Source organism: Megalops cyprinoides, chromosome 14 (assembly GCF_013368585.1).
Source record: "Megalops cyprinoides isolate fMegCyp1 chromosome 14, fMegCyp1.pri, whole genome shotgun sequence".
Classification (NCBI taxonomy): Eukaryota; Metazoa; Chordata; class Actinopteri; order Elopiformes; family Megalopidae; genus Megalops; species Megalops cyprinoides.
In genome coordinates this window covers 3,112,410-3,133,865 of record NC_050596.1, presented here as the reverse complement: position 1 = coordinate 3,133,865, position 21,456 = coordinate 3,112,410, and the positions used below count along the sequence as shown (strand labels likewise).

The following is a 21,456-nucleotide window of genomic DNA, read 5'->3' as shown; positions in this document are numbered from 1 at the left end:
CTCCCGGTGTGAACGTAGGGTTAGAGGACAGACTTCCTGTCTCCTTTATGTGTTGTCCCCATGATGGCTTGCTGTTAACATGCAAACACTCCTTGTTTCCCCTGCACTTTTTGTGGAGCAGGGTGGGTTTGAAACAACAGTTTGGAAATCACTGGAAGAGGAGTGAGTGGATTGAGCTTTCAGGCAATAAGCATTGCTGTCAGAACTCTGCTTTCAGCCGATGGCGAAGGCCCCGGGAAAAAATGGTATTAAAAAACCCCAGCAGAGATGAAAATGAGATTCCGACCAAGTCCCAGGATCTGAATATCTGAAACCTTCTCCTCCCGCTCCAGACCCAGTCTCAAGCATGCGCCAGGTAGTCATCATCTGACATATAAGAAAGTGATTACTTTTAAAGGTAGATGTTGTGGAGTATCGTCAGGTAAGTGGGGGAGATACAGACTTCATTGTGCTATAATAAAGACTTTTGGGTTTTTGTTTCTGACACAAAACAACCACAGTATTATTCATGACGAGAATGTAGTAATGCACAAAGCAAGTCACTAATATGTGTATTTGTATAATAATGGTAAAATGTTTAATGTGACAGCATGGATTGGTTCTATGCTGTGAGGCCTGCAGACAGCAAGAATGCAATGTTCCCCTATGAAATTAGGACAGTAAGAGGGCCCTTGCAGTGTAGTTTCAGGTAGAGGAGAGAACAGCCAGGTGCTGGTTATTGAGTTGAGGTAAGGGAACTGTGAGGAGAGAGCAGCCGTTGGCTGAAGAAAAGGCCTTTCCAAAAGGTTCTTTGTAAAATGCGAAGGATTGCATGCACTGCAGCTTCAACAGTGTAATGGACTCGGTGGCACAGGGGGCACCAATATTTTCACCTGCAATTCTAAAAATAAAATGTGTGAGTGTATACTAGGTGAAGATTGTCTAAGGGCTCATTGCTGTGCTGGAAAATGAGCCTGAATACATCAGAGGATGTTCTGAAGACCTCTGGGGTATTTAGAAAAGGAAACATATAGGTGCTGATTTTGGGGGGGGGGGGGGTTCCATAGTGAGAGGAGCTGTTATGGATTCCTTGTCTTTTTAACTTGGACTTCTGGTTATACTGTAAATCATGGTTTCTTTTCAGAGGATCACCTTGCCTCTCTAATCCCTGGTCAAATCGTGTGGGCCCTGGTAGACCACATTTGCTAGGAGAAGAGCTAACATAATGGTCCCCCCTTATCCGCGATTTCGCTGACTGCGAATTCAGTTACCCGCGGTCAACCATGGTCCGAAAATATCAAATGGAAAATTCCAGAAAAAATAAACAGCTCTGAGTAGCGTGATGAAATCTAGCACCGTCCTGCCCGGGACGTGAAACATCCCTTTGTCCAGCGTATCCACGCTGTATACGCTACCCACTCGTTAGTCACTTAGCCCTTTCGCGCATACAGTCACACCGGTGTGGTTAGCCATTTACCGCACACTAAAACTGGTGCGATTAGAACACTACATTGGAAAAATTCCAGCTAATTTTAGCTTTGAGGAAACAGCGATTTAACGTTAAAAATATAGCAAATGCTAATTGAAAACTATGACAAGCTTAATAACGCTAATGAAAATATAACGAACCATGTGACGCAAATTGTGCACTACATAGCATAAAAAATAAGTTATGTGCAAAAGGTTTAGTAGCCATCTTGGTTACCAGATCGACTGTCGTGGTATCGCAGTGCTTGTCTTCAAGTAACTCCTCAAAAAAAACTTTATCTAAAAAATCAATCCTGTATATTGTTATAATTGTTCTATTTTACTATTAATTATTGTTGTTAATCTCTTATTTTGCCTAATTTATAAATTAAACTTTATCATAGGAATGTAGGCTATGTATAGGAAAAAACATAGTATATATAGGGTTCGGTACTATCCGTGGTTTCAGGCATCTGCTGGGGGTCTTGGAACATATCCCCCACGGATAAGGGGGGACTACTGGCATTTCACGCTTGCTACAGGTTCTACGGCTGCTTGCAATATCTGCAAAGCCGATGTTTCGAGGGGTGGCGGTAGCACTGCAAAATATAACACAACCAACTTAATCAAGCACCTCCAGAAGCATTATGCCAAAGAACACGACGAGTTCAACCAAACAAAAAAAGGGACAAAGACAATTTGAAGAAGCAGTTAAATTTGTCGGGTGCATTACAAAGATGCAAGAAACTTTCCAGTGATAGTGTGAAAGCAACAAAAATAACAGAAAATGTTCTCGAATTCATTGTTCTGGATGAGCAACCCCTGACAGTCGCTGAAAACGAGGGCTTCAGCCGCCTGATTGAACCACGGTACAGTTTGCCATCACAGAAATATTTTTCTGAGACCATGCACAATTATTTATTATTTTAATAATACATAAAAATTCAGTAAATTTATATATATATCGGTATCGGGACTGAAAAAGTCGGATTGGTGTAATCCCTACTTGTGGGTATAATTAGGACCAGGCCTGAGTGAGTGTTTCTTCACTCCTGTAATCATCTTGGCTTGTTCTTTGTCTTTTTAGCACCCTTTATCAGGCCTTTATTGTTAGCTTTCGAACATTGGTGCATATGTCAGCACTTCATGAAGGCCTTAAGTAGAGCTGTCAAAAGGACAAGTGTAAATATGGAGAAGTGTTTACAGAATGGTGGTTGTGACCTTTGCCTTAATATATGAGTGCTGCCTCCTCTGCTTTTTTTTTTTGTTCCCTCTTCTCTCAGTGGGTGCACTTTTTGCATACAGGGTTATCCTAGATGGGGAGAGTCTGCATGAGGTGAAACACGATTGGCAGATAAGTGTAAACTCTGCCCACTGTGGGTACATGGGCATACAAAACAAACACACCCAGTGTTTATGAGGTATGGCTGGAGATAGTGCTGGGCAGTATACCGGTTCATCCGGTATACCGGTTTTAATTTCCTGTATGGTCTGAATTTTTTCATATACTGCCATACTGTAGCATAGTTGAAACAACAGCTGTAACGCTTCAGTAGGCAGCAAATTATAAAATGTTGTTTGCCGCTAGAAGCGCTACGGAGCGCTGTGCAGACTGTATTGAGAGATGACCCTATTAACTGTGTGTACCCTTCATATTAACGGCTATAACTTTATAACACAACAATTAATTACCCACAACTTACTCTCTTTAACAGGGCAAAACACCATGGCACACAACAATTTGAGACACACAGGGCAGAGCCGGCGCCAGCAGAAAATGAATCGGGGGGGCAATTGAAATGCAGTGAGGGGGCGGTGACTTAACCCAAAAAATTACGCATGCTGCACACAGCCATACAATTGTTAAACAAGTGCATTATTACACCACACACACACACACACTCACAGAGAAACAAACCTCAGGGAACACATACCATCCACACACCATCGCATGATAGCGACTCTGAGCTTGATTTCAACAAAGCCAACAATGTTTACCGATTTAAAGCAAGTGAGCGCTTAAAGTAACAACCATCAGGTCAAGTCACCCATACAACACTCTGGAGAAGCCTCTGCTAATAAACACATGCAACTGGAAATTGAGAATTAGATTCTACTGTAGAACAGAATCTAACACAGGCAGTGCAATGTAGTAGGCACATATTGTCCTGTAGGCTGGCTATTATAAAACTAACAAAATTATTAGTGACATAAACAATAGGCTAACACAATAGGCCTACCCAACAAATATAAGTATCCCTCGACCAACCTAGCACTCCAAAACATGAAAAGAATATTCAGTCCTACCTTATTTCAGTACAGTTGAAGCCAGGGAGCGTTTCTAGCTATTGAAAAAATCAGGGGCAAAGTCAAGTTTGCCTGGGGCTTGTCTCTTTTTTTTTTTTTTTTTTTTGCAGGGAGCTCAGCATCGGTAGGTTGGGGAGGTTATAACTACCTTTATAATAAATATTATCACACCTTCGGACGCTGCAAGTCAAGTTTGGTAATTAAAGTATATTTGGCTACGATTCTCAAGTTCTGTCTACAACTGAGACTACCTCTTAATTAGTTAATGTGCATGGACTTTACAAACGATTATATTCTTCTGAATATAGGCCTAATTTAAATTGATGTAACTAAATTTAGCTCCGTTTTGTAATTTGAATTTTGTAACACAAGAAATCTATAATGTGACACATTTAAAAGAAAGCTTTGGGATTACTTGCCACTTAATTATTCAAATTGCCATTCTTGTTAATTAAACAATCTCATGCTGTAGCTTTTGCAACAGCACACAAATTTCAGACAATCTGCGGTGTTTTTTGCAAGCATAACCATTTATCGTTTACGCGATTGGTGTCAATTAGTCTGTGAATTATTTGTTTTGTTAATAAAGGAGGATAAAGGGGTACAGTTTGAAAGTAATGATAGATTTAAAGGTAGTGTTTCCCTTTAAAGTTTTCCCTCCCGCTTTCCCTGTTTCCAGCTGAGCAGCCGCCACTGTGTAACACTAATAATTTTACGTTTACAAAATTACACCGCCAAACGGCATACTGGGTACAACTCACTAGCTAGCCAAGTAGTGTAACGGTCTGTTAACAGCTAGGAGAGGCTCCATCGCTATGATAGATTAAAGAAAAGAAAACAGAGATGGAGGATGAAGAAAGTGAGACCGGAGATGCACCAGAAGAACTTGTGCTCAAGAGAGGAGCTGTGTCTGCTGTTATAGTCTGTAGAACTGTCTTAACATATTTTGTTTTGAAAAGGAAGCAATGTTAAAGTTGTTGGCATATCTATTTTTTAAGTTCTATTTTTACTACGTTGCAGTTTGCACAAAAAAATTGTTTACATTTTGCAACTGTTTCATGCATACTGATTCCTTCATATATTGTGTCATTTTGTGGGGCCAAGCAAACCCTTTAAGTAATCAAAGCCTTAATTATATGCTTGAAGAAATTAAAATGTTTTTATATTTTATGACCTCCTGACAGTAGAATAAGCCACAAACCTATATAAAGGCCCAGTCATGCAAAAAAAACCATTATATACCATGAAACCGCCAGAATCTTAAAAAAAATACTGACATACAAATTTTTGGTCATACCGCCCAGCACTAGCTGCAGGCTTGAAGGAGGCATTTAAGGACTGTGTCTCTGTGTCTCTAAGGACTGCGTCCCTCGCTGTTCCATGGCTGTGTCAGTGTCGTGGAAACCAAGGACAGCAGTTTGACCCTGTGGGTAGGGAGCCAGACTTGTAACCAGAAAGTTGCAGGTTTGAATCTTGCATTTGACATTCTGCTGTGCTCTTTAGCAAGGCATTTATCCTGAGTTGCTTCAGGAAGGAATCCTGTTGTATAGGCAAAAATGTAAGATATATAAATTCTCCTATGTAAGGCTGTCTATTAAGCCAGAAAACTGCTGTAATTCTGAATGATTCCTTTTAGTACTGCTTGAATCTGACTTGTGTTCACTTGTGGGGGATTTTCCTACAGTTATTTTCTCGGTTGAGCTTCTCAGCTGCTGCTTTCTCACCGTGGTTGATTTCCAGCCAGAGAACAGGACAGTGCTGTGCGTGGCTTGTCAGCGAGCAGAACCCTCCTGCTGGTCATGAAATGACTCACTGAGTGCACCCCCCCAGCCGCCACCCAAAGCTACCACATCAGTGAGTCAAATGGAGCATCTGCTTCTTGGGAATGTATTTACTTCTAATTCCTTTGAAGATGATGAACCACACCAGAAGGGAGCAGCCCAGCCCTCCCCCCATGACATCACAGAGGAGGGTCAGATCGGCGCATGTATACCACAGACACCCTGGCAATCGCAGCAAACAGCACCACAGTCTTATGTTGATTGAGGTCTGTGCCAGCATGTAGCTGCCGTACTATTTTGGATGCTGCTCAGTACAGATGAGCCGAAATGTACTCTAATCATATTGTACTTTGCACGCTGTCATCCTCTTTTTCAAATGGTTGCACCAATGTTATCGGGATTGTGGTTGAAGTCCAGATTACGTTACGTTACATTTGCTTAGAGGATGCGCCTGTCCAGAGTGAATTACAGACCTTCCAGCTTTTGCACGTTATTCATTTATACAGCTGGATATTTACTGAGGTAATTCAGTTAAGTACCTAGGCCAGGGGTACAGTAGCAGTGGCCCACCTGGGAATTGAACTGACACCTGTTTGGTAAGGAGGGATGATACTAGCCCAGCTCCTTACCACTATGCCACACTGCTGCCCCCTGTAATGAAGAATCTGTTTGCTGCAGTCGGTCAGCAACATAGTAAAACACAATTTGCGGTGTACTTGCATTGGCAATATCACAGCATTAACATGACAAGCATAATAGCATTGAAAAAGTGATTTGAATCCATCCTCACCTGGGCACTAGAGTGTAGCGTAGTGGATGGAGCAGGGATTGCAACCTCAAGGTTGCTGGTTCAATTCCCTTGTGGGGAATTACTGTTTGGTAAGGTATGTACACAATCTACCTAATTGTCTCAGCTGTGGAAATGGATAATGTAAAAATTGTCAAGCAAAAAACCTCTGTAATCACCTGTGACCATCCTGTGCTATATGCACAGGGATTTGCACAGGTGGAAGTGGTAATTAGAGTCCTGCTGTCTTGTTATTTCAGTTTTGTACATGTATGTCTCCTGAAACATTCATCAGTTGGTACCACACAAGCCCAGATCGGGTCTGTTACTGGCAGCCTAAAAACCAGAAAGAAGAGCAAAGTGTGTTTCAGTAATTTTAGTGTCTTCATTCTATGAGAATTTCACATGGATGATAATTTCATGCATTGTTTCTGAGACTTTTCTGGTGTGGAATACCTTGTTAGCAAGCCACTTCTTCCATTCAAGCACTGCTTTCATATCATACCTCTAGGGTCCTTCACACCGGGGTCAACCTAACCTAGGGGTCCCTCATACAGCTCACACACCGGGCACGCCTCCGATGGCCTCGCAGCCAGCCATCCCACTTCTGACAGGCAACTAATATGATACACCTTCAAACAGCAAACTTCAACAACTTCAAACAGCGCAATGAGCGTCAGGGTAAAGGCAGCAACAAGAAACAATTTAAAAAGCACAGCAATTTACGACAGCACTGATTGGGGGGGGGGGCATTTTTTAATACTTTAGTAGGAGACATTTTGTGACATGAAAAGTTTCTTTGGAGGGTAGTGTTTCAAGAACTCTAAATTAGGTTCTACTGAGATTTGAACTCAGATCGCTGGATTCAAAGTCCAGAGTGCTAACCATTACACCATAGAACCCCTTGGAAGCAGGTCCAGGATGTTCACACTGAATACAGTGAGAGCAGCCATGCTAAAATCCACTATCGGAGTGAATTGCAGAAATGTATTGCAGTGAGACTGGGATGTTGAGAGCTGGGTATGATGCCTCTGAGTAAAGGACACTGGTAGTGGAAGAGTGGGACGTGGGAGCGGTGGTGTTTGAGGTGAGTGCCGTGCCCTGGACTGGGTGGCCTTTTGTGTTGTAACGGCTGGTAAAGAGGCAGGCCTGAAATGCTGACATGGCCGAACCGACTGCACGGCTTCCCCCTCCCATGTCCCACCCCTTAGTGCCAGGGACATCTCTGCCATGGGTCAATGATGATGTCATGTTTGAGCAGGACTCCGCTATGAGTTGGCCACTTCCTGCAGGCCTCTGATGCTTTGAAGCTGTAACCCCTGGACCCCCCCTGAGCCCCTGGGATTGAGGCTGCTCTGGGATAGCATGAGCAGGATTGGGTTTGCCTGATGTCTTAAATTGATGTTTAGTACATTTGGGGTCCTCAGCAGAAAAAGTCTGGGTTTGCCTAGTGCTCCCTGAACTGAGCATGCTCTCGAAAGCACAGAACAGTTTTTCAAAGGCAGGGTTTGGCTCTCCGTTCATCTTACTTTGGTATGATGCTGCCAGCTGCAGTGCATCCCCAAACATTTACCCAGAACATTGGAGAACACTGAATTCTTAAAGCTCCATGGTGCTCCAAGACATACGCTATTAGTTTGTGGTCCACTCTGGGGATCACCTTAAATTACTTTGACCCCACCAGTTGGGTTTGCCTTGCTTGCACATTTGATCTAAATATCAGCCCTAGAATTGAGGTGGGGTAAGCCAATTTTGTTCCAATAATGGAATTGAAATGGAGAGGAAAAAAATTATTGTGGCATTGAAGTCAGTGGCCTTCACACTGTTGTAAATAACACCCTGTGCAGAAAGATTGATCACACAGGGACTGTTTACTGGCATTTAAATAAATACTCCAAATTCAGGCTTGATGTTCTTCAGAGTGACAATCCTTCCATTGCCTGAATTTATTATTAAAAAGGTGGATAAAGGACCTTGAGTCATGAATCATTGAATCACTGAATCATGAATCATGGAATCTGTTTGAATTACAAGTGCGTATAATCTGTTTCTCGTTAGAGGAGGTCTCAACTGAAGTGTGATACAACAGCAACAAGAGGACAAGAGTAATGGAGTTTTACCCTCCTTGTGCTGATACTGGCAAGCAACAGCCAAACCCTTACAGGCTCAGTGCCCGTGCACAGGGGACTAAAGAAGAACTTGTAGTAAAACACAGATTGTTTTCATAGATATGGATGGAAAGGGTGTGGATCATTGATGAAACCTGATCCTCCATGTCTACTGCCCACCCTGCAGTTCTTCTGTGCCATGCTGAAGTCCTACTGCCCCACTCAGTAGATACACAAGTGAGTATTTATTGCTGGGCAACACGGAGCTGTCAGGAGAGCACCTGGACCAAGTGAAATATCCTGAAGACCCTATGCTCCCTGCTGTGCTGCATTCCTGCCAGTGGAGGCTGTCACCAGCATATGCAGGCCACTGAGCTCACAGCTCCACCCAGGAAGTGGGGCAGGTTTAAGAGCTCACAGCTCCACTTAGGAAGCAAGGCGGGTTTAAGAACATCTAGTTTGGCACCACTTCAGTCAGAGGCAGCGATTCTGGAGAAGGATTTCACTTGCATGTTGGAGGAGACAGTGCCATTCAGCCCCATTTAGCAGGCAATGTGGAAGTGCTCTTTTAATGATCAGAGTATTTCTACATCTGTCTTCTGCTGTAGCATTTTTATAATTAAAGTGCTGTTTGATTTCCATTTTAAAAATGTTGAGTACCTTTGAGCATGCTCATTTGCATTTATAAAATCGGGTTTGCTAGAGATACAGATCTTACCAGCAATAATTGAATCCTTTATCAGATATGAATGTCTGGTTTGACTTTGTATGATTTATATTCCTCCTTGTGATAATGTGCAGCTTTTCAGTGTGAGAGGAGCAAGGAGAATACAAAAAGACAAGACCAATGTCATTTTGCAAATACCCTGCTTTCTTTTCTTCCATTGCATAAACCATGAGTTATAGTGTGACACCACAGACCAGGACCAAGACTGGCATTCTTTCATGATTGGTCTGTCCATGTGTGAGAACTGAGTGGTGTGTGTGACCATCACTGTCCTTTCTCAGTGAAGCAGGGGCTGTTTGTGTTGTGACAGCATCCATGGTGGTCTCCTGGTAATACAGACTGCATCTTGGATTTCCTGTGTGCAGAGGGTCAGCTCATACTCAGTGCCTTTGCCATTTCCTGCCGTCTGCCACTGCCACCCCCCCTCTACTAGGTCATATCTTTCTCAGCAGTGAGTCAGCAGGGTCAGTGGTCACATGGCTCACCTGAACCCAGAGTGCACTGCAATCTGAGAGCGTGGACACAAGCACAATCTGCACACTGCAGCTGGGGTGGAAACTGACACCTAACTAACACAACAAGTACCACACACACACGCACACATACACATGAGCATGCATACACACACACATTTGCATAAATACACCTTTGCTACAACTTTGCTGAATTATGCTTGCTCTTATGTCAGCCATGCTCTTCCCAGTAGGATGTGTAGAGTGTCGAGTGAACCTTTTAAGTGAGTGCTTATGGGAGTGTAAAGGAATGCAGCAGAATGGCGAGGAAAATGACTTACTAACATGTACAGTTATTGTCATAAGACTCTAGTATTTGTGTCATTTTATGGTCATTAAAGCAAGCTCTATTTATTAGGGGTCCAAGCACTGAAGGTGCTGGAACCCTCTTGTTTTTACTCAGATTATTATTATTATTATTATTATTATTATTATTAGGGGTCCAAGCACCGAAAGTGCTGGAACCCTCTTGTTTTTACTCGGATTATGATTAGGGGCCAAGCACCGAAGGTGGTAGGCACCTATTGTAATTGTTAGAATCTTTCATTATTATTATACTTTCTCCTCTAGGAGTCTATGGCAGCCCATAGAACCCCTTGGTGGATTTTTATGAAATTTGGAACATTGATAGAGGACAGTCCAAAGTATCCAGGCATCAAATTTAAGGTCAATCCATCCATTCCTGTAGTGCCACCAACAGGCCACATTTCAAGGTACATTTCTGCTTATAACTTTTGAACCATTTGTCCTATGGTTGTGATCTTTTTTCCCCTGAATCCTTGGATCATACCGATTCAAATGCACCCATTGGTGTTAAAGTCAGCCATATTGGAATTTCCGCCATTTTGATTTTTTCAAAAAACCTACTTTTGCGAACTAGTCCTAGACCGGTGATCCTATCATCACAGTAAAGTACCCTAGCTGGGAAATTATAAACCCTCTGTGTCAGCCATTTTGTTTTTCCACCATATTGGTACTATCATTTTTTCAGTGGTTTTCTATGGCAGGCCATAGAAGCCCTAGGTAGATTTTGGTGGAATCTGGTACCCTCATAGAGAACAGTGCAAGGTATCCAGGCACCAAATTTAAGAGTACATTTTTGCTTATAACTTTTGAGCCGTTTGTCCTAGAGTTGTGATCCTTATTTCCTCTGAATCCCTGGGTCATGATGAATTGAATAGACTCATCCACTGTATTGGATTTTCAAAAAAAAAATCATATTTTCAATTTTTAGAAAAACCTACTTTTGTGAACTAGTCCTAGACCGTTAATCCTATCACCACCAAATTTGGTACGTATCATTTACAGAGGGCTCTGACCAAAAGTTATTCAAAGAATTTTGCTAGGGTAAATGATATCGTCACTGTCGTCCAATGAAATGCCATGGTGAAGACACCAAAACAGGAAGTGAGTCATATCTCAGCAGTGCTTTGTTGGACTGATGCCAAACTTGGTACACTTTGTTAGTATTAGGAATTCTGGGTATGCACCAAGTTTCATGAAATTTGGCCACTTGGGGGAGGTATATCATTAAAAAACCACATTTAAATCCCCATTAATCCTGCACGAAAGCAGATATTTCAACTAAATTTCTTGTGCTTCATCAAAGTTAAGGATCCTCACTGGGAACTTATGAAATCTCCGCATCAGCCATTTTGTGTTTCATCCATCTTTGATTTTGTCAAAAACACATTAAGAGTTGTAAAAAGATAGTTGCCAGGTTGAACAATGTACCCACAAATTCGCCCGTGAAGGCGCCATAAAGGAAGAGTGGCCATATCTCTGCAATGCTTTTGTTCATTGGCATGAAAGTCGGTCCACATGCTTACCATGGGGCCTGAGTGGCACACACCAAGTTTAGTGAAATTTAGCCACTTGGGAGTGCTATACTAAAAAACAGGTTTAAACACCTGTGTGTCCATTTACTTAGATTTTAATGACGTTTTGTTCCAATGGACATCAAAGGCACTGACCACACAAAGGAAAGCAGATATTGTGACCAGTTTTTTGTAGATCATTACATCATTACATGTCAGGTCCTAACTGGGAAATGAACACATAGTTCAATGTCCAAATGGCATGGCTGCTAAGATACAATAAGTTTGTGCACTTAAAATAGGCACATCTCCTGCACCTTTTGACCTACTGCCACAATTAATACACTAAATAGTGTTGAAGAAACACTTGAACTTTGCATATTGGCCTGAATGTAAGACAGGGTTTTTTTCCTCCTACTTCAGAAATTACATGTGATATGTGGGGTTGTCTTACTTCAGAGGACTAGACTTAAATGTCATTATACATTAACAACAGCAGATGGCGCCATTTATCTGAGATTGTTCAGTGATATTAGAAATCCCAGTGGACTAGTTTATTTTTATTTTTATTTAAATAATATATTCATTTGAAAATGTGATTACACTTTATTTTTATTTAAATGTGGCAATTTCATCTAAAATATGTAGACAATATATCACCGTACCTTGTTTTATTCAGTGTGTTTTATTAAATTGAAATCAAATGAAATGTTTTCTTTAAAAAGTAAGATTTGATCTTCAAAAAGTCTGTTACCAAAAACAGGTGTTGTAAATTGGGGGTCCTTTTCTACTCATGGACATGTTATTATATTCAGCTAATATGGTATACTCTCTGCCTTTTTCCCACAATTTTTTGATTTTTTCCAAATACCCAAAAATTGCTCTCCTCCAACAGCGTTGACATTTCTTATTGCGACGTCCCAAGAAGGCACACTGCATTTTATGGCACTGCTTATGTTTAAGCTTGACATATATGTAGTGGGAGGCAGTACAGTGGTGCAAATGGGTAGCACTAATGCCTAACAATATGGAGGTTTCAAGTTCAGGGTGCATCTGCATTCAGTTTGTACCTTGTCCCTGTGTTTAGTGTGGCACAGGAACACAAAGCAACCCAGTAGCACATGCTTTCTTTTGTCTCAGATCAAAATGCACACAATTCACTGTGAATTATTCAGGCCTGTACAGCTCTTTATGAGGCCGTGGGTCAGTCTCACCAGCTACACTGTGTGGGTTTATATTTTTAATAATGCCAGTAAAAAATGAACCAGTTTTCCAGCTGCTTACATATAAAATTATTTTTACTCCTTGTAAACAGAAGTGCTGCTTGAGTCCAGGAGCGTAGGCTAAACACAGGTGTTCTTTGGGAAATTCTAGTTTGTTGCAATAGATGAAACATAATAGAACACAAGGCATTTAATTCTCCACACAGTGGTCTCCTCTGCCTGAATGGAAGACAGCAGCACACTGGTTGGACTGCTTGGACTGTGTGTTTTATCTCTGTCCTTTGGAGATGGGAGCTTTGGGGAGAAAAGCAAGCAGAAAGTGGACTTGTACAGCTGTTTGCTTTCCTCAGCTGAAGTTTTACTGCATGTTTTCCCCCTCCATCTTTTCAGCAGCATAGAAGAACCCTAAACTTAACCCTAACCCTTCTCCCCATCACTGCCTTGCTGCTGGCCTTCTTTATAGTCATGTTTGCACAGGGAAAGCTCCACCACAAGGCCCATGTGAGCCTGTACAATATACATATTACAGTCAGCGCTGGTTAGACAATGCTCCACCACAAGGCTCAGATGAGCAGTTAATCCTACACAAACTCTTTTGGTTCTCCAGATTCTGAAGACTGCTGCAAGGGTGGGGCTGAATTCAGGTCATTCTCTTAGCAGCTCTAACTTTAGTTCATTCATTCACTCTGGGTTACACCTTAGCAGATATGCAGTGAAATCAAATTGCATTCTCTTTGCCTCCTTGTAAATGCAAGAGCATTCTTGTTTTTTCCCAGTTAGCTGAAATGCAGGAATCATCTTCTCAAATACTTTTGTCCATATAGTGTATATATATAGACATAGATAAATAATATAAATCTATAAATCTGTGCATTTGGTTTGTAAAAGCACTTATTATGTGCCCTGCGGTTGAGTTACAGAAAGCCTAAGCGGGATAGAGGAGACGTTTTTTAGGAGGGGAGTGAGAGGTCGGTTTGTTTTTGGAATGGATTTCCCTTCAAGGCATTTGTCGCTACTGTAATAAGCGCATGACAGGAAACCATCCCCAGCCAGTATACACACACAAACCTATATATATATATGTATATATGTATATAAACATATATATAAACTTTAACTCATTACTGTTTTAACAGAAATTAATCATATTATCAAGTTTGACCGCAACTTACTTCCGTAATTCCAGCGCGGATATTTACCTGGCTGAATTACTGAAAGGCATGGCAAACACAGATGTGCTGAACGGCAAATTTCATTTTAACCCTTTCATTTGCGTTATTAAGTTTCTTATAGATTTCAGTTGGCATATGCTATATTTTAGAGTTAAATCGCTGTTTCCTCTAAAATAAAATTAGCTAGAATTTCTCCAATCTAGTATTCTCATCGCACCATATGCGCTAAACGGCTAATCACACCAGTGTGACCGTACGCGCGAAAGGGTTATTTGCCGTTCAGCACATCTGCGTTTACCACAGTCAAACTTGGTAATATGATTAATTTGCGTTAAAACATTAATGTGTTAAAGTTTCGCGATTAATCGCGAACGAGCATTAACGCGTTAACATTGGCAGCCCTAATATATATATAAATTAGAATTTTATATAAATTAGAATTAATTAGGCACATGCACGCGTTCAGCCTGAAAGAGGCGGCCAGAAAGGACTAATGTCTTTGGTTGGGGCAGACACATACCAAATGTTCCACTGGAAAATCTTGCAGCTTTTTCTGATCTTTAAGACATTTCAGAGCAGTGCTGTTCAGAGCACTAATGTGTACTAAATGGGTGTAATTAACTGTCAGCATGACTTACAGAGGCCCTGAAATTTCCCAGCCATGTGGTTACAGTTGTGAGGAAGCAAGAGGGCCGGAAATATAAGACATCAAGAGAATGAATTTTGTATCTTTGTGCTTGTGTATGTGTATGCATGCATTCTATGTGTGTATGTTTGTGTTTCCAGGCGTCTTGTGTTAAAAAACAGGGATAATAACGGTGGAAAGAGATGTCGACTCATTCATTTAAAATTTGGTGCTCACAATGCACTCATGAGCATTCCATAAATTAAGATGGAATGTTTTATGAGTTACACATTTGAAAAGGAAGTGGACAGGGTTACCATGGGGAGACGCTAGTTTCCTCTCTGGTGTTGGCAGTGTCAGGATCAGTGCCACAATTGCTCTCTCTCATGAGGGGTGAGTCTTGGCCCCCTGTGGCTGGCTCACAGTGGAGCATCTGTGCCCATGTCGGGGCGATTGGGTAGCAGTACACTGAGTGCCACTTGAAGAGGAAACAGCCTGTCTCTGTGGTAACTGCATGTGGCATAGAGTCTCACCAGAGACTCAGACTGGAGTAAGCACTTTAGAAGGGTCTCAGTGTTGCTCTTTCTGTTTCTCTCTCTAAATCCAGCTCTGTTCCTATCCCCCTTCTCTGTCTCTTCACTTCTCTTCTGCAAACTCTATTCCTCTACTCTTCCTCTCTCCCCCTCACTACCTCTCTCCCCTCTGTCTCTGCAGCCATCTTTCTCCCTTACCCTCCCCATTGGTTCAGATCACAACATTGCAGTCTGAATCTTACTGTTCTTCTGGTTGTCTTTTAGTTTGTGCCATGTTTCCACATATGTGGCAGCCAAAATACTGCACTCTGGCCTTTCCCCTACAAGGTTTGGGAGTGTGTCTCTCACTGAAAAGTTTTGGAACTCATGGCATCTCTTCACAATTTGGGGGAAGAATTCCATTCTTAAATTTGAATGTTGATTACTATCAAACAGGAAATGTAGTTCTGTCTCTACCTATCTCTACTGGTAGCTTTCTCATCACACCCCCCTCTCTCACTCCCCCTCTCTCCCTCTCTCTCTCCGTGTCTGTGCGAGAGGCTGTGGAATACATTACCAGACAGTCTGTTGTTTGCCCACAGCCTGGTCTCAGATGGGTCCCTGGATTTGTTTTATTTATTGGTTATTAAGCCTGCAGGGCCATATGGAGTGGGCTTCTGGAGGCTCCAGCACATGAACACCTCAGCAGCTCTACACTTTCCATAAGCTGTTTGAACAGGTGATTAACATGCTGTAGTGTAATTATCTCCATTTACATTTTTACATTTACATTTATTTATTTAGCAGACGCTTTTATCCAAAGCGACTTACAAAAGTGCATACAGTAGGTACAGCGACAGTACGGGGACAGGATGTGTACAGTTCCACAATGAGACAGTTCTCAGCTGAGAGCAAGGTCTGTTTGAGGACGCAGTACTATCAGATTTTTACAATTACAGCCTAAAGGGCAACTAGTACGATATACTTTCGAACGGCAAACTTCAACAACTTCAAACGGCACAATGAGCGTCAGGGTTAAGGCGGCAACAAGAGACAAAATTTAAAAGCACAATTTAAAAAGCACAGCAATTTACGACAGCACTGATGGGCGGGGGGGGGGTGGGGGCAGCAATTGTGTGCTGGGTCAGTCCAGGTAGAGTCTGAAGAGGTGCGTCTTCAGGCCCCGTCTGAAGGACTGGGGTGAAGGAGCTGTCCGTAGCGAGACCGGGAGTTCGTTCCACCACTGGGGAGCGATGTAGGCGAAACGCCGATGTCTGGCAGAACGAGCACCTCCTGCCTTGACCATGCAGGGAGCAAGGCGTCCAGTTGCTGCTGAGCGTAGGGGTCGGGCTGGTGTGTAGGGCTGGATGAGTTCTTGGAGGTAGGCAGGGGCTGTCCTGTTGACTGCAGAGAAGGCGAGGGTCAGGGTCTTGAATCTGATCCTGGCAGCGACAGGAAGCCAGTGGAGGGATTTCAGCAGGGGAGTAACATGGGAGAATTTGGGCAGGTTGAAGATCAGTCGGGCAGCTGCATTCTGGATGAGCTGGAGAGGGTGGGTGGTGCATGCTGGGAGGCCTGCAAGGAGAGCGTTGCAGTAGTCCAGTCGAGGGAGAACTGTGGCCTGGATAAGGAGCTGCGTCGCGTATGTGGTTAGGAGCGGGCGAATCCTCCTGATGTTGTGGAGGAGGAATCGGCAGGTCCGTGACGTGCGAGCAATGTACTCCTTGAAGTCCAGGTTACTGTCGAGGGTGATGCCCAAGCTCTTTGCTGTCCGAGAGGATGGTATTGTGGTGCCATCGAAGGTGATGGAAAGGTCATGCAGGGGGGAAGGGCCGGCTGGGATGAAGAGGAGATCCGTTTTACTGAGGTTCAGCTTCAGGTGGTGGGATGTCATCCATTTGGAGATGTCAGCCAGGCATGCAGAGATTCTTTCGTTGACCTGGGGGGTAGAGGGAGGGAAAGAGAAAAAGAGTTGGATGTCGTCAGCATAGCAGTGATAGGAGAAACCATGCGATTTGATAACTGAGCCAAGAGAGTTAATATAAATTGAGAAGAGTAGGGGTCCCAGTACTGAACCCTGTGGGACTCCTGTAGTGAGGGGGGTGGGTGCAGAGGTGGAGCCTTTCCAGTAGATCTGGGAAGATCTACCAGTCAGGTAGGACATGAACCAGGAGAGGGCAGTTCCAGAGATGCCCATCTCAGACAGCTTTGATAATAGTGTCTGGTGGTTGACTGTATCGAAAGCAGCAGAGAGGTCGAGGAGGATGAGGACAGATGACGAGCCGGAGGCTCTAGCCGTGTGGAGAGCCTCTGTCACGGCCAGGAGTGCAGTTTCTGTTGAGTGTCCAGCTCTGAATCCTGACTGATGGGGGTCTAGGAGGTTGTTCCTGAGAAGAAAAGGGGAGAGTTGGTTAAGTACTGCACGTTCCAAGGTTTTAGATAGAAATGAGAGAAGAGATACCGGTCGGTAGTTTGTAACATCGGATGGGTCGGTAGATGGTTTCTTGAGGAGCGGTGTGACCAGAGCTTTCTTGAAGTCTGTGGGGACAGTGCCAGAGGTTAGTGAGGAGTTGATAAATGAGGAAAGAAATGGGGCGATCTCACCGGATATGGATTGGAGCAGGGTAGAGGGGATGGGGTCCAGAGGGCAGGTTGTGGCGTGGTGGTCTGTGATGAGTTGTAGTACTTCCAAGTCTTTGAGCGGCATGAAGGAAGACAGCTGGTTGATGGAGTTGCCCGTGGTGGTCAAGAATGTTGTTGAGGGAGAGAAGGAGTCCCGGATGCTGGTCACCTTTTCCTCGAAGTAGACCCTGAAATCATTGGCAGAGAGGTGGGAGGGGGAGGGAGGAGGAGGGGGGGTGAGGAGGGTGGAGAAGGTGGAGAAAAGTTTTCGTGGGTTAGTTATATTGGCATTGATTTTGGATTGGAAGAAAGAGGACTTAGCTGATGTTGTTGCGGTGGTAAATGCTGTTAGCAGAGAGTGATAGGCAGCCAGGTCCACAGAGGATCTGGATTTCCTCCACTTCCTCTCAGCAGCTCGCAGCGCAGTCCTGTCGGAGCGGAGGGAGTCGGTCAGCCGTGGGCATGAGGGTGATGGTCGCGATGGTCTGGAAACAGTAGGGCAGAGAGCATCCAAAGATTGAGACAGACATGTGTTGAGGACTGATGTAGCAGACTCAGCAGGCATGATGGAGAAGGAGGGAAGGGGAGGGAGGGAAGAGAGAACAGTAGAGGAGAATGCAGAGTGTGAGAGGGTGTGGAAGTTTCTTCTGAAAGTGAAGGTGGGGGGATCAGTAGGGGGGTTGGGGGTGGAGGGGATAGTGAGGGAGAATGATATGAAGTAGTGGTCTGATACGTGGAGGGGAGTCACCGTGAGGTGGGTTGTGGCGTAGCTCCTGGTGAACACGAGGTCGAGCTGGTTGCCGGCCTTGTGGGTCGCAGGTGATGGTGAGAGGTTGAGGGCGAAGGACTGGAGGAGGGAGATTATGCTGGCCATCGCAGGGGTTGCAGATGGGATATTGAAGTCTCCCAGTAGAGTCAGTGGAGTGTCATCAGGGAGGGAGCTCAGAAGAGTGTCGAGCTCATCAATGAAGAAGCCGAGGGGACCTGGAGGGCGATAAACAACAACAATCATGAGGTTTAGAGGATGAGACACAGATATGGCATGGAATTCAAATGAGTTAATAGAGAGAGTATGGAGGGGCAGAGGAGTGTATCTCCAGGATGGGGAGATAAGCAACCCCGTGCCACCTCCTCTGCCTGAGACCCGTGGAGTGTGAGTGAAGGAGTATGAGGACGATAGGGCAGCGGGGGTGGCGGTGTTGTCCGGGGAAATCCAGGTCTCGGTGAGTGCCAGGAATTGGAGCGACATGGTCTCAGCGTAGGCTGTGATGAATTCAGCCTTCTGAACCGATGACCGACAGTTCCATAGTCCACCCACCACTGAGAGCACCTCGGAGGAGGACAGAGGGGGATAAACCAGGTTAGTCGGGTTGCGTTTGCGGAAGTTGTATCTCCTGGAATGAGAGGAAGAGTGGATGAGGATAGGAATGCGGCACATGACTGAGGAGTCTGGTGATTGAGAGGAAAGGGGATCAGAAAAAAAGTGACCACACAGGGTCCACACAGTGACCCACTCCTTCTGCAGTGTCCTCATCTCAGAAACGGTGTGGCTCTCTTGGTTGTGTGAGCACTGGGATGTAGGTATGGCTGTGTCACTTGTTCTGGAGAGTGCTCCTAGCTCTGGATGAGCGTGGTGGGTCACAGCCAGGGGACTATAGAACACACGGGATAAGGAAATGACCTGGGATGCCTGTTTGACTCGTGTATGCTGGCCAGCATGCAGACCCTATTTACATTTACATTTATTTATTTTATGAGACTTCATGCCAAACACGTGGACAATGGACTTATTTATGCATCTGATTGCAATGATTTCTGTCAGAGCTTGCTGGGAGAGGGGTCAAGAAGGAAACCTGAAGGCTTGTAGTTACTTTGTTGGGGTAGTAGATTACAAAACCTCTTTAAGGGTGTACTCACACTAGGCAATCCGTACCATGCCCGAGCACATTTGACCCCCAAAGTCCAGTTTGTTTGACTAGTGTGATCGCTCCGTACCGTGCCCGGGCCCGCTTGAAGAGCTGGGCTCAGGCACGGTTCAGTTGGACTCGGGCACGGTACGCATCAGTGTAATCGCTAACCGTGCCCGAGCATGGAACTCGAACAAGACGTCAATGATGCGACTGCCTCATTTAACAAATATATCTGTTACAGCAACAGTTAGCTGGATATCTGTTAGTTACACGCCCAGTCATAATAATTTCTTTAAACCATCATTCGATTAGCTAGCTGACTTCCTTAAATACGACAAGCTGGCTACCTCCAAAATTCGATTGGTTAGTTCTGTAGATCTATACCTAAAAACAACTCTGTGGATCCCCACATTAGCTTGATTACTAGCAAGCGAAATAAAACTAACCATACTTCACGTGGCGATGTAAGCATTGCTGTTGTCAGGGGCTTAGTCAGAGTATCACAAAGGAAGCAGCCAACCTGTTAAGTAGCTATTCTTAAACAAGCGTTCAGATAGGTAGCCTGTTAGCTAACTAGCTATGTTTATCAAATCTATCGCTAGATAGCTAATGTTAGCTCCCCAGCCAGTTAGCATCGATTATGCAACGCAGCGATTTTAAGTTAATTGTGCTGCACGTATATGAAAATTTGACGTTGACGCTGACGTTAAGGGAGGAATTTGGAGCTGCTTTACTCGCAGACTGCAATTCACGTTCATCAATAAGGTGAGAACCAGACCCGTTATTAACCCAAATATTCTTGAGTGAATTAAAAAGTGTACTATCCAAGCAGTAATAAAAGATGCTTGTTGTTGTAATGATGACAGTAGTGCACACACAAGTAGTAGCCCTAACTGGTTAACATTAGCTAACATGTGATTAGGCTACTGTAGTCTGACACAAAATATTGGTCTGTCCCTTAGCATAATGACTGAACCGTCAGCTGCCTCCGTAAAAATATTCTTATACGTGCAGCACGATTAAATGAAAACCGCTGCATTGCATAATCGATAAATCTATAAAGCATGTGAAAGGGCCGTGTGTCACTCCAAATAAGCCACAAAGTAAGTACAATCATGAACTCCATTGTTGCATCGTGATGATGTAAGCGTGCTCGGGCTCGGAACGTTAAGCGCAATGTTAGCGCAGGCCAGCGGGGGAGTGGGGAGGGGGGATGATTGTGCTCAGGCACGGTACAAGGCAACCAGGCCTAGTGTGAGTACACCCTAATTGTAGTTCCCTCATAGGGGTAGTTGATAGAGGAACCTGTGATAGTTTCTTTGTATGGCTAGTGGTTTAGGGAACCTGTGTACTTGTAGTTTTTCCATCGGGGTGGTAGTTTGGGGAACCTGTATAATTATAGTTCCTTCATAGGGGTAATAGATTGGTAGCCTGTGTACTTGTAGTTAATTCATAGGGGTAGTAGACTGGAAACCTGTCATTCTTGAGGGGTCAGTAGAGAGCCCAGCTTCAGACAGGCTGGTGAAACCATGGTAACAGCCCCATCTCTGACTCTATTTCAGAAGGACTCCATGAAAGATGACAGAGGAGGTCATTGTCATTGCCAAGTGGGACTACACGGCGCAGCAGGACCAGGAACTTGACATTCGGAAAAGCGAGCGGCTCTGGCTGCTGGATGACTCCAAGACGTGGTGGAGGGTGCGGAACGCTGCCAACCGGACGGGCTATGTCCCCTCCAACTATGTGGAGCGCAAGAACAGCTTGAAGAAGGGCTCGCTGGTGAAGAACCTCAAGGACACCCTGGGTAAGTGCCAAACACTGTGTGTGTGTGTGTGTGTGTGTGTTTATGGGTAGGCGTGTGTGTGTGTGTGTGTGTGTGTGTGAGGGGGGGGGTGGCGGTGTGCGGG

The 21,456-nt window shown here is 44.1% G+C and overlaps 1 protein-coding gene and 1 non-coding gene across 2 annotated transcripts in view; one reads left to right on the top strand and one right to left on the bottom strand.

Annotated features, from left to right (window-relative positions):
• LOC118789424 (cytoplasmic protein NCK2-like) overlaps positions 1 to 21,456 on the top strand; it is a 93,854-nt gene that overhangs the window by 55,082 nt on the left and 17,316 nt on the right. Inside the window, exon 2 of the mRNA XM_036545841.1 lies at positions 21,112 to 21,353. Coding sequence (XP_036401734.1) covers positions 21,128 to 21,353 — 226 coding nt within the window. The 5' untranslated portion in view covers positions 21,112 to 21,127. The remainder of the gene's footprint in view (positions 1 to 21,111; positions 21,354 to 21,456) is intronic.
• trnaq-uug lies at positions 7,152 to 7,223 on the bottom strand. The gene has a single exon. It is a non-coding gene; the product is annotated as a tRNA-Gln (tRNA).